At 37.3% G+C, this 13616-nt stretch overlaps 1 protein-coding gene across 4 annotated transcripts; it reads right to left on the reverse strand.

Annotated features, from left to right (window-relative positions):
- Positions 1 to 72: 72 nt before the first annotated feature.
- On the reverse strand, positions 73 to 13398 carry LOC121256468 (coilin-like). Of its 4 annotated transcripts, XM_041157273.1 has the most exons (14): positions 13084 to 13397; positions 12490 to 12554; positions 12169 to 12390; positions 10706 to 10939; positions 10194 to 10263; positions 9154 to 9231; positions 7582 to 7750; positions 7385 to 7416; positions 1891 to 2085; positions 1623 to 1817; positions 1356 to 1427; positions 1126 to 1275; positions 342 to 501; positions 73 to 261 (listed from the first exon to the last, which is right to left on the reverse strand). In XM_041157273.1, the coding sequence occupies exons 1-14, from the start codon at positions 13270 to 13272 to the stop codon at positions 74 to 76; spliced, it is 2019 nt and encodes a 672-aa protein (XP_041013207.1). In that variant the 5' UTR covers positions 13273 to 13397; the 3' UTR covers position 73. The 4 variants fall into 4 exon arrangements, 3 of the variants coding, with proteins under 3 accessions (XP_041013207.1, XP_041013209.1, XP_041013208.1); XM_041157275.1 differs by lacking the exon at positions 1891 to 2085 and having other exon boundaries at positions 13084 to 13398; XM_041157274.1 differs by lacking the exon at positions 1623 to 1817.
- Positions 13399 to 13616: the final 218 nt, after the last annotated feature.

Genomic DNA, 13616 nt, shown 5'->3' on the forward strand with positions numbered 1-13616 from the left:
CTTTTCCTTCCATTGAAATTTTCCAAACCACGCGGCCAGCTGAATCTCATTGACAGGAAACAACAGCTGAATCTCATAGTCCATTTTGCGCTCTCAAACGTGCCATTGTTGGGCCCAGTGCACTGCTTCTCAAGGCCCTATAGGACCACCCACTCTTGCCTGAACTCTCTTCCTTCCTCCAACCATCCTCCTCAGATAGCTGGACCTTCTTTGCATTCAAAGCTTGACCAATTTCATCCCATGCATTTACTTCTCCATTTTCTACAAAGATACAACACATCATGAGATTCAGCCCATGAAAGTACCAGACTCTTAGCATGAATACAACTGACAGTAGATACCTCGTGCCGGGATAGGGGCTTGGACGGGGGTGCTGGCCGCGACACATGATACTGGAATTTGATTACCCGCAGGAACTTCAATAACCTCACCAGTGACTTCTGTTGTATCCAAGTTCCCATATTTGACAATGCGGATATCGACGAGAGAGGAATAATTTATCTGTGAAGAGCTTCAATTGTCAGCTTTTGCAAACAAAAATAATCTGCATTTGTTTGCTTGATTAAAAAGTTTCAGTTTTTTTTTTTACTGAACCAAGGATCCCAAGTACAGATGTTAAGCCATCTGTACAAGCTCAATGCAAAGAAAAGTGAACCCTTACAAGAAGATAACCAGAACAATTTACAGGTCGAGCACCTAAATATATGTCAAGATTAGGTCATAATCAATCAGCTAAGCAGTTTTTTATAATATTGTAGTTATAAAGCTTCAGCTTTTTCAACATTAATTTAAGACCAGATCAACCCAAAATGAATCGATGAATCAGTAGACTGAAACATACAGAAAATATCAACCTCAATCAGTTTTAGGACCTAGAAAAATAGAATGGTTCAAGTCCGCCATTCCCCTCCATATATACCTACTGCTTAAGATGAAAGCATATGAATAAGTAATACATTTAAATTCATGAGATAATAGAAGATTTGGACTGGCCCTATGGTTAAGCCTGTTGAGGTACCGCCAAAACTGGTTGAAGTCTCTTTCAGAACACATAATTCACCCACTTGAGTGTCAAAATGTGGGGAAAAGTAATGAAAAATAAAATGAAATGAACAGCCTGAGTACCTTTAAAGACCCATCTTCCCCATAAAGGGATGTATCAGGTTGTGCTGCAGATGGCTCCTCAGTTATCTTCTCAAAATCAATTGGATATTCTGGAACTGTAACCAGCAAAATCCAATTGGATTCAGGGTTATACCATGATATTTTTCCTACCTACAGGAAAAAGAATATGGCAGATTATATCCATGTTTAAAATGACTTGTACAGTTTATTTAATAGGAGAAGAATCGTACCCGGAAGGAGGAAAGCTCGGGGGTCCATGATGATGATAACTCAATCAAGCGATACGCAACTACATCACCTTTCTGCAATAAATTAAGAGCACAGACTTTAGTTGATCCAAGTAAAATGAGAAAGGAACTCAAGGTTTGATGAGGCACAATAATATATTCTCCACAGAAAAAATCCAATATATCTAGAGGAAGTGTAAGCAGAAAAGTAGTCTTATAATATAAAGCATATTGCAAGCAAAGACAGATGAAATGAAAAAGAAAACAAACCTTAGGTGAGCTAGTATAAGGTTTAAGCTTATCAAAATCTATGGGATTTTTTGCAGGTGCTTCTTCTGCAGTAACCATTTCAGCAATCTCTTCATTTGAAATCACTTGATCATTCCTTTCGTAATAAGCAAATTTCTCCAAACCCCATTTTTTATCCTTCCTTTTGCTGGTTATTCCATTCCACTGCAAACTCTCCTGAAGAATGGCCCAAGATGATAAAATGGCACTATTGCAAGCAAAGACAGATGAAATGAAAAAGAAAACAAACCTTAGGTGAGCTAGTATAAGGTTTAAGCTTATCAAAATCTGTGGGATTTTTTGCAGGTGCTTCTTCAGCAGTAACCATTTCAGCAATCTCTTCATTTGAACTCACATGATCATTCCTTTTGTAATAAGCAACTTTCTCCAAACCCCATTTTTGACCCTTTCTTTTGCTGGTTATTCCATTCCACTGCAAACTCTCCTGAAGAATGGCCCGAGATGATAAAATGGCACTAGTGAATTTAAAGACAAGAAGGGAATATATGAAACATAGGGAATCAGATACATTAGGAGGGTAATTAATGAATATGAACTAAAAGCTAGTGTTTAATAGTAACTAGGCATGTTCGTTGTATACTACTGGTGTACTTGGCCAGTGCCTTTCATATTAATAAAACTTTACTTCTACTTATAAAAAATATATGAACTAAAAGGTAAAGCTATGGAGTGATTTGTGTCTCGTTTTGTATCCTTTGTAAGGAAATGAAAAGACTATCAAGTCACTGCAGTATCTATGGGACAATCCAGTTCTTTTATGTCTTAGGACAAAGCATGGACTAAATAACCCTACCAATCTAATTGTCTCACTTCCATCTAATAATTTAAGTAACTTTGTCACTCCTTCAAAAGAAGCAAGGCCCATATTGCTTTACCATTGTCAGGTTTCTATGTATTGCTGGGTCTGGTATTCCCCTTGTGTATTTTTATTTTTATTTTTTCTGTTAAGCAAGGCACATTTTTTTTCACCAATAAAAAAAAAAAAAAAAAAAAAAATATTCTTATAAGTAAAATTTTATAGATGATAAAGGCATAGCCCAAGTACACCGGGAGTGTACATCAATCAAGCCTAATTATAACTAAGCACTAGTGAGAGATACAAGCAAATCATGGAGATTATCTGCATTACAAATAATGGCCGAAGCCCAGGAGAGTAAGGAAGTGTAAAAAAATCGCTTCAACTCCTCCAAAGAATGCTCCATGTCTTCAAAGCACCTCTTGTTTCTCTCCATCCACAAACACCACATAATGCAATGGAGGATCATTCTCCACACAGCAACAATGTGGGCATTTCCCCTAATACCTATCCAGCTCTTTAAGATATCCCTAACTCTTCCAGGGATAACCCATGCCACCCCGGTCCGATTAAGGATCTCATTTCATAAACCCCGGGCCACTTCACATTGTAACAAAAGGTGATCCATTGATTCCCCATCTTTCTTGCACAAACAGCACCAATCTAAAATCGTAATACCATGTTTCCTCAAATTATCCGAGGTGAGAATCCTCCATAGAGTTGCAATCCATATAAAGAAAGCAATCTTAGGAGGTACCTTGCAGTTCCAAATAGCCTTCCAAGGAAAACAAGGATCATTAGACAATCCCAAGAGAGCCTTATAGAAGGAGCGCACCGAGAACTTTTTATTTTCTCCAAGATTCCAAATCATCTTATCCTCCATCTCATTGTCAATCGATATAGCATACAACGAGTCAAAGAAAGCAGCAAACGTATCCATTTCCCAATCTTGAGCTGCTCTTGAAAAACTAACATTCCAATGGATAGTACCATCAGAAAACACCAATAGATCAGCCACAACAGCCTCCTTGTCACTAGAAATTTGATAGAACATGGGAAACACCTGCTTTAGAGCTCTTTCACCACACCAGACAATGTGCCAAAAATAAACATCATGACCTCTTCCAATTGCGAAACTTAAAAACTTAATCTCTTTTTTAGGCAAGGCCCTTTGGACCCACCCTTGCAGAATAAACCCTGGTCCCGTGCACCGCACTCTCGGAAGTTTTCCTATACGAAACTGGTTAAATTGCTGGCTTTTCACCAGGGGGTATGGCCCCAAAGGATTATTTACACCCTGCAGCTCGAATATTTTTCCACAACTCCACACCATATGTTCCCCTAACTTCTTTAGAACATCAGCCCACACCCCCCCCCCCCCCAAAAACCCCCCCGGATACTCCCATATTTAGACTCAAACTCTATTACTTCTCTCCACAAACTCTTCCCTTCCCTATGATATCTCCACAATCATTTTCCCAAAAGTGCTTTATTGAAGACCCTAAAATTACGCACCCCCCACCCACTGCAAGGCATCGGTGAGCAAACTTTATCCCAACCAACAAGATGGAACTTAGTTTCCTCCCCTATACCACCTCCCCAAAGAAAGTTACAAAAGGTTTTCTCAATACGAGAGGTCACACTTGCAGGTAACGGAAATAGGGATAGACAATTAAGTATGGAGGTTAGATAATGTGCTCTTTATGAGAGTTAATTTGCCACCCTTGGACAAATAAACTCGTTTCCAACCAGTCAATCTTCTTTCAATTTTTTCTAACACACCATCCCAAATAAATTTTGCCTTGAAGGTAGCCCCCAACGGAAGGCCAAGGAATTTCAAGGGCAGCAGCAACCTTACAGCCCAAGATCTTTGCCAAGCCCTGAATATTATTCACATTACCCACAGGAACCATTTCAGACTTCGAGTGATTTACTTTCAGGCCTAAAACAGCTTCAAAGCAAAGTAGTACAGCCCTCAAATATTGCATATGATTAGGGGTGGGCAGCGGGGCCCCGCCCCCGCTGCCCCGCCCGGCTTCCGCCCCGCCCCCGCATGGGCGGGCGGGCTAACCCGCTCCGCCCATGCGGGGGCGGGGTCCCCAGCCCCGCATAGAGAGGGTATAGTGGGGGCGGGATGACCCCAGCGGGGCCCCGCCCCGCCCCCGCCCCCGCCCCACATTAAAAAAAAAAAATTTATTTATATATATTAAATAAATATATTGTATATAGATATACACAATTTATAAAAGACTTAAAATTATATTCAAGTCATTGGATTGTTTTGGCCTCCTAGGCCAATCTTTATATAGGAGGCCAAGGCAATACAATAGTCATCCTTAAGTCCCACATTGCTTAAGGATGACTATTGTATTGCCTTGGCCTCCTATATAAAGATTGGCCTAGGAGGCCAAATCAATCCAAAATCTAACTCTAATGAGTTTAAATTTTTTTATATTTATAAATTTTAATTTATTATTTAAAATATATTATAATTTTGGTCTAAAAAAATATTTTTAGACCAAAAAATTTTTTTTTTTTAACATAATGGCGGGGGGCTGGGCGGATGGGGGTTTTTCCCCCGCCCCCGGCACCGGGGCTGGGGACCCCGCCCCCGCCTCCCGGGGGGGGGGGGGGGCGGAGGGAAAATCCCCAACCCCGCATGGTGCGGGGCGGGGTGCGGGGAAGGGCACCCCCCGCCCCGCACCATGCGGGTAGCAGGCCTACATATGATCTCTGTACGGCTCACAAAAAAGTAGAGTATCATCAACAAGGGAATGTGAGATATATTAACACCGCCCACTAAAAATCCAGCAAGGAAACCTCTATTAACAGCCGCTCCAAACATGCAACTCAATGTTTCCATAACCATGACAAACAACAAAGGGGAGAGGGGATCCCTTTCTTTTAATCCCCTAGAGCTGTTAAAAGCCTTCCGGCGCACCATTCACCAAAACTGAGTAGCGGACAGTAGATATACAATGCCTAATCCAAGAAATCCATCTCTCCCCAAAAACCGCATCTCCCAAGTAAATAGCACAAAACAATTAACATGGTCATAAGCCTTCTCCATGTCTATATTGCACAAGAGTCCGGGCGTACCCTCCTTGATTATGCAATCTAAGCATTCATTGGCAATCAAAACCAAATCCAATATTTGACTCTCCTTCACAAAAGCATTTTGGGATTTTGAAATAATACTATTCATGACAGCACTCATGCAATTAGCAAGCACCTTAAAAATAATCTTAAACACCCTATTAATGAGACTAATAGGCCGAAAATCTCACCTCCACTACCCCAACTTTCTTGGGGGGATAAGAATAATAAAAGACGCATTAATGCCTTTATCAAATTTAACACCTGTATAATATCCTCCCCAACCACATCCCAACAATCATGGTAGAAGGCCATAGGGAACCCATCCAGACCCGGGGCGTTATCCTTAGCCATCCCACAAATCACCTGAAGAACCTCATCTGCTTCAAAAGGTCTTTCCAGCCACATCGAACTTGGCTGATCGATAGATTCAAAAGGCATGCCATCAAGTTTTTCATAAAAGTGATCTTTGTAAAAGTTAATAATGTGTTTCTTAATGGTATCAAGATCAGAACAGACTTGTCCATCAACCTGGAGCATCTCGATTGCATTATTCCTACGACAAGAGTTAGCCACCCAATGGAAAAATTTAGTACAACGATCCACTTATCTATATGTCCAAAGACTTCTATATTCCACATCTTCAAATCCCTCTACAATGCTTTCAACTTCCCGACCAATCTGAAACTTCGTGAGCCCTCTAAAGGATACGAGAACCACCACACCCTAACTTTCTCCACAAAACCATCGACTTCGAGTCACATAATTTCAAACTTAAAGTATCTCTTACCCTCATGAATCCCACATGATAAGAATATCCCCGGACGCTCCCTCATAAGCAAGATACGCCCATCTCACATATGGACATGCCCAAATACTAGTGATGATGCTTCGATCAATGAATTTGATCTTGGTTTCCTGCAAACAAACAATATGCAATTTCCAGTGACGTAAGAGATTCTTAACCCAAAGACGCTTATTGGGATCATTGAGACCTCGAATGTTCCAAGAAAGAATTGTAGGCTTCCTGGGAAGAAACATCCTTCCCCTTAGATCTTCCTTTGCTGGTACTCCCCTCCCATCCATCATAATTAATCGAACAAGTGAGACACTTCAACTTCCTCTTTTTCCTAGAAGTAGATCTAGGGGATTGAAATCAACCCGCCTTAATAGCGACGAGTACTGGCCTAAATTGCTCCTCAAACCCTTCACAGGGAATCCCCACACAATCATAAATATCCTTCACTTTCTGAGTCACCCAATCCAATGGTGAACCTCCCATTGCAAGCAGCAAAGACAATATACATAATGACTCTGGATCCACCTCAGCCTCCTTATACAACATCTGGAAAGTGTAGTCTGCGTCCTCTGACTCCGATGTAGAGTCAAGAGACATTGACTTCTCCTCACCAAACCCCATACCCTTCTTTGTCCCTACCACTGTACCATGAGCTAACTGAAGCACATAGGGTTGCAACCCAAGTACATTGGAAGTATACAATAGGGAACACCCAACCTTTTTTTTTATCGGTTTCAGGGCATTTCAAATGAAAATAAACAAGGAAATGGCTAACTCAATAAAGTATATAACTTCTATAATACAAATATCATTAATCAATATAGCTCCCTAACCCTAAAAAAAATTACAAAACATGCTTGTAAACTCTCTCTCTCTCTCTAATTTGTTCCCCATCCCCCATACAGAAAAAAGACGAAGATGCAAAAAAACATATATATATATATATATATAAATTCAAACATGCATTCAACAAGAAAGTAAATCAAAAGGCGGGGTACTAGTGAACAAATTAGAAATATAAATAGGGCATACCATTGGAGTTTGATATTGCTGGACATCTCTAACTGTATCCACGAGACCAAAAACAATATCAGATACTTTGTAATAACGAGGCCTTTATTTAACAATACCATATATGTGGTGTAACATCACTTTAAAATGAAATTCGAGAAAAATACAGCCATCCATTTACCCTCAATTGATGGAGAGAGAGAGAGAGAGAGAGAGACCTTTATCAAGACGCTCAAATCGAATATGTCCTGGCCTAATTACTACTGGGACAACCTCATCCTCTTCCTCACTATTTTCATCTGGTTGTTGAGGTTCTTCAAATAATTTCTGATTATCTTTGACAGGTGATTGCTCATCATCTCTTTTGAGTGTTTGCCCTTGATGTAGCTTTACAATTCAGTAAAACACAGTTATCAATGGATTAATGTCCATTAAAGGCATATAGGTACTTCAGAACACTGATCAATAATCCCAACCTTACATCACTGCATTCATTGGTTTGGCATGCAGATCAAAAGATAAACACAATTACACATACGAGCAGATCATACACAAGGGGAAAAGTCAAAATGAGGCACTTTAAATGATACCTTTATATGATGCAAAATTATTAATCAAAATGTGTAAAATTTATTTAATTTCTCTTGTGCCACAGTTGATCATTTTGAAAAACTTCTTTACTTAGTAGTAATTATTATGGGTATTTGCAATCATATTCTATAGACAATTAATGCATTTGGGAAGAAAATATAGGAGTATTAGGCCTCGTTTATTTTCACAACCATTCTCATCTCATCTCATCTAATTATTACAACTTTTCCAAATTCTCACACAAAATAAAATAAATAATTCAACTTTTTCAAATCCCAAAAACAAAAATAATATTAAAAAAAATATATTCTAACAATATTTTATTCAACTTTCAACTTTTATCTCAACTCATTTCATCTCATATGCGAAAACAAGCGAGGCATTAGTTTCTGTACGTATAACTTCTTTTAATCCTTCAAAATTTGAAATATCCTCTTGTATACTTCCTACATCCTTGGGCTGTCTTTTTTGTTTTCTCACAAATTATTCAGTTACTTATCAGAGTATAAACCCAAGTTTGAGAAAATTCTCAATGTTAAGACAATCTTTTTTCAAATCATTATCACAAAAAAAAAAAAAAAAAAAAGTCTACTAACATTATGCCATGTGTCAACAACTACACTTATGTCATGCAGCCCTTCTTTGATATGACACTTTTTTTCTTTTTATAGATCTTTTTTTTTTAAAGTAATAATTTAAACAAAAATAGAGCTTACAAACCAGAGTCCGAAAATATATTAGGTGTTTTCATTACAAACACTAGTTTTTTCCCTCTTTTTTTTTTATAAGAATAAAATTTTATTGATTGAAATGAGGCATAGCCCAAGTACACAGGAAGTATACACGATTTCCCTCTTTTTTACATGGACTTTTTTTAAAAAAAAGAATGCAGAGACCTTTCCCCTACTTTTTTGGATGTTTTTCGGAGGGAAAGATGAAGTGAATCTAGGGGCCTTAGGCAAGCACCCAAGTTGCCTAGCCTTTGAGCTGCCCCTTGTAGTTACAAATAACGTATACAATCTGAGTTGACAACTCTTTATATGTTATCAACATTTCTCACTGAGTGAGAGTCAGAGAGTGTCTGTATGTGTGTGTGGCTATGTCTAAAACTAAACTGTGTAAGACTGCTAATGGTAATCCCAAAAGCATCATTTTAAACCCAAGTACCTTTTTTACTTATCAAGAAAAAAAAACAATACCTTTTTCTTCTCGGCATTGTCTTGTTCCCTCAACCATAGCCGCTTTGCCTTTTTACGCCGAGCACTCCTACTAGGGATCTAACCAAAATAAAAGAAGGCTTTTCAAGAGTTAGACCTTAGAGTTGATCTAAAAGAGAGAACCAAGTATTACGAGTTAACTGATTTAGTTGTGGTGATATAACACATACAGAGAGGTGAAAGATAAAATTCCAAGATCCTGGAACATAGAGCATCTACCTATCTCACAAGGTAAGGTTCCTTGCATTCAGGATAGCTGCACAAGTTTGGGCTCATTGGTCATACTCACATGGTCAATACCCTTACTACAGGAGATGACTAAAATGGGTTTCTAATATGGTACTTTTTTTCTTATTTCCCTCAATAATTTTATAAAATTTTGACTGTCTCAACTGTTTTCTTTATAAGTAAAATCTTTAGCGATAAGTGTGCGACTTTCTCAACCGTACTGTTATAATATATTGGGAATCACCAAACATCCTGCATGAATTTCACATCCAAAAAAGGAAAACACATTGAAGTAGCAAACTTCAATATATATAGAACACAACTACCAAAAAAAAAAGTATGACATAATTAGCCCTAGAGGGATATTAACAAAATCTCCAATCAGATCAAACGAATTTCTAATGGATTGATAGCAGAAAAAAAAATGCAAACAACATTTCTTTTAAATTAGAATTAGAATACATAACTTATATGATTAGGGATGAAATTATGGTTCAACAGTTCAACCATGTGTTCCTCCCTGACCTGACCCGAAATGGGGCAAGTTTGAGAAGTCTATTATACTCTTAATTTTCATTACTTAAATTACCAAATACCTGGGCATAGAACTGTAACCCAGATATACTTGCTTTTGTTGATCAGGCAAAAGTATACTTCATACATGGAGATAATACTAAGTAAAAAAATATCATAATTACAGCTATATGCATTAGTTGTCCTCATATCTTGGAAATATTAAACATGTTTGGAAGTAAACACGACATCCAAACCAAACAATGATGTCATTCAACAACCTTTTTAGTTTCACAAGGCTTATGGGATGCATCGACACTTTCTTCACCATTTTCTTCAAGCTGGCAGAACCTAAGAATAGAAATGAGAGAAATAATATTTGTAAGAAAAAAGGGAGCACACCACAGAGTAATTGAAGACACTAGAAGATATAGAAATGGTTGCATATATGCAAAGATGCATGCATAGTTTAGCAACAATGCAACAGGAACAAGTTTTTCCATCTACATGTCAGCATATCACCAAATAAAATACTAGAATATTTGATGTAGTGAAAATTATTACTCATATTATACCAAACATGAGATAGTATCTTTTAGTTTAAGATAAACTAAGCCACCAATGAAACTGCAAAAAATAAATAATTTTTTTTTATAAGTAAAACAAAACGATAAAGTGCAAAATAAATAAATAAATAAAGTGTGACGAATTTTTAAATGGAAGAAAATGGGTTTGTTGTTATACATGTATGTATGTATGTATGTATGTATACATGTATGTACTTGTATGCCACCTCTTTGCACTGGGTGCAGATTTAGTAGTGTCATTACTTCTTTTATCACTTTCCGGGACACTTGACTTATCCTGTTCAACAGGTAATCTGAATAACTTATCCTTCTTGACACTCTTTTTGGGGAGGACTCCACATTGATGAAGGCTTCCATTCTCCTCTGCATGGATGTCTTTCTGATCATCTTCTAAAACAACTGAACATTTGCCAGTAGTAGCTACCTTATTTTTCTTCCTCCTGTAGTTTAGGGTTAAAAATTTGAGCTACGTACCCAAACATTGCTTATCAACATCCCAAAACAGCCAGATGCAAACATAACAGAGCGCAAAAAGAATAGCTCAAAAAAATAATAATGCAACCATTGGTAAAAGGAAACAAATATTTAGGAAGCAAATAAAGGATACCTGAAACTTTCAGAACTAACATTAACAAAATAAAAATCAACGTCCAAAATAGCATTAGAAAACTCGCTGCAAGGTAATACTCAGAGAAAAAGTTCTTAAATTGAACAAGCAGATGCAATCTTTTTTTTTTTTTTTTTTTGTGTTAATGATGTGGAACCTACGATTGGCAGGGCCCTTCCAAGTTCCAACCAACCCCTCAGTAGTCAACCCAACCCAGATACATGACCATACCCGACCTTTTACATGTAGATGCAATGTAAAAGGGCAATTTCTTATGATTTAATCAGATTCATGTTAATGCCCACAAGACAAGATTAAAAACATCTAAAAGACCATGTCCATGACATCACTTCCAGTGAGCTTCTGTAAATCAGATGAGATTGTAAATTATATTTGGGTTAACAATGCACTGCTAGACATCCTTTTTCTCTTATAAAATAAATACTTAGAGACTTACTGTCCAGCATTTCAGACTGCACAAAGATTTTATATGAAATCTCTTCTTATCTGAAATGTGCTGGATGATTGGGAAAAAAAAAAAAAAAAAAAAAAAAAAAACAGATTAACAATTTGAATCTTATCAACGTGATAGAAAAGTTAAAAAATTGATGACTATAGGCTATCACAATGAGTAATACTATAGATTACACTCCTATTCCACTTTCATCCCACTTTGTAAATGTGGCACTTTCCATCACCCTTAGATCATCTCTTAATTTTCTTTAAAAATAAACCACAGGTTTATGGGCAATGCCACCTCATTATAGTGGGATGATGGTGTAGTATATAGAATTTTCCTATTGCAATAATCACATGTGAGTCAAAAGCATGACTTCCTAAAACAAAAATTGAATTGGGGGGAATTAATTCTCTTTTTTGTTTCCAAAATCACCTTGTGCCAACCCCAATTTAACTGGAAGTTTAGTTGAGTTCAGTTTTCTGACTCAATCTGTGATATAATGAAACATTAAATTAGAAACTAGTTCAAAATAATGAAAATGATTGTAAACTACAGGACAAGTAGCAAGATAACAATTAAATCACAAATTAAACGGAATATACCTTGAGCCCTGAAGTTTCTTGGATGCCTTCCTTTTTCTGGTAACCATGTACTCCTGTACACTGTCATCATTTTCATTATGTTCCTTTTCAAATTCCTCATTTGCCAAAAGCTTCAGACCTTCAAGCAAAGATTGCTTCTCCACATTCTCATCTACCTCGAGAGAGTCCAGTCCTTCACCTGCCTGGATAGTATCCACCACTGAATCCCCTTTCCTTTTCACACTGTTTAAAAGAAGGATAAAAAAAATAAAGTCTACAATCCTTTTTAGAGAACATCAGTAAATAATATGCTAAACAAACTAAAATTGTACTCAGACTGACCACACTATATCTTTATCCTTTAAAATACAAGTTGACTCAAAAGGTGGTAACACAAAGCCATCCATCTGCAAGAAAAATCACGCTGCTGTAAATTGAAGATTATTGAATAATGGCATGAGTACAAGAGACAAACAATGCAACAAAAGCAGTAACAAGACTAGAGTTCCAGTCTGGAACATTTTCATGTTGTGCATTGCATTGTTTACAACGATGTACAGGCAAATCAGCACAGCCGTATGGCACAAGTAGTAGCAAGTATTTCTTGTTATGATATTGATTCCACCATTCGTTTCACAAAATCTGACCGCAGTGTTTTGACTGATTATTGATAAAATGTAGATAAAGAAGGAAACAGCCTATCATAGAAAAGAAAAGATATCTTGTGCAAGACTCTCTATCAAGGTACAACACTTCCAATTGTCAATATGCAAATCAATAATTAAATTTCACGCACCATATCGACACCAAAAATTAGTTCTCAAAACTTAAATCATTTTTTTCTGCATTTCGTGAACTTTCTCCACATCCAATACAGTTTGTTTTGAGCTGCAAATTAGGGCATGAAGAAAGCAAGAGAGAGAGAGATTGTCTTACGGAGAGGATGAGGCCGCGGGGGCAAGAATCGTAGAGGTCGAATGTGTGAAGGAGATAAGCGGCGAGGCCGGAGATGGTCTCCATTTCCGGTTTGAGGAGAAGCCAGCTTCGCATCAGTCCCTCCATCAACTGCGACTTGTTCAGAACATCCCGGTGCTTGAAATCTAAACGAACCCGCACGCTCTCCATCGAAAGACTAGAGCGAGAGAGATTGAAATGAGAAGTTTTCGCAGCAGTGTAGTGCTCCAGGCCCTCCGTTTCTTAAACCCTCGGTGGTGGTTTCATCATTAATTCCGTTTCTGCCTCTTTCTTCTTTGTTACGTTTTTTTTTTTTTTTTTTTTTTTTAAATAAAAATTTTGTATTACTCCCTTTTTTTTTTTTTTTTTTTTTTTTTTTTTTTTTTTTTTTTATATCCATTTCAAGTCCGATAGTGAAAATGTTTAATCTCATATCATCATTATAAGTTTCTCAAATTTCATACAAAATATAATAAATAATTCAAAATTTTCAAATCTAAAATAATAATAATATT

This window comes from Juglans microcarpa x Juglans regia, chromosome 3D (genome assembly GCF_004785595.1).
Source record: "Juglans microcarpa x Juglans regia isolate MS1-56 chromosome 3D, Jm3101_v1.0, whole genome shotgun sequence".
Classification (NCBI taxonomy): Eukaryota; Viridiplantae; Streptophyta; class Magnoliopsida; order Fagales; family Juglandaceae; genus Juglans; species Juglans microcarpa x Juglans regia.

Coding starts and splice junctions, on each gene's coding strand:
- LOC121256468 (XM_041157273.1), bottom strand. CDS start 13,272: ATGGAGAGCGTGCGGGTTCGTTTAGATTTCAAGCACCGGGATGTTCTG. Junction 9,232..10,193: donor AGCCTTGTGAAACTAAAAAG/GTTGTTGAATGA, acceptor TATTTTGGTTAG/ATCCCTAGTAGGAGTGCTCG. Junction 1,276..1,355: donor CCGAGCTTTCCTCCTTCCGG/GTACGATTCTTC, acceptor TTTTTCCTGTAG/GTAGGAAAAATATCATGGTA.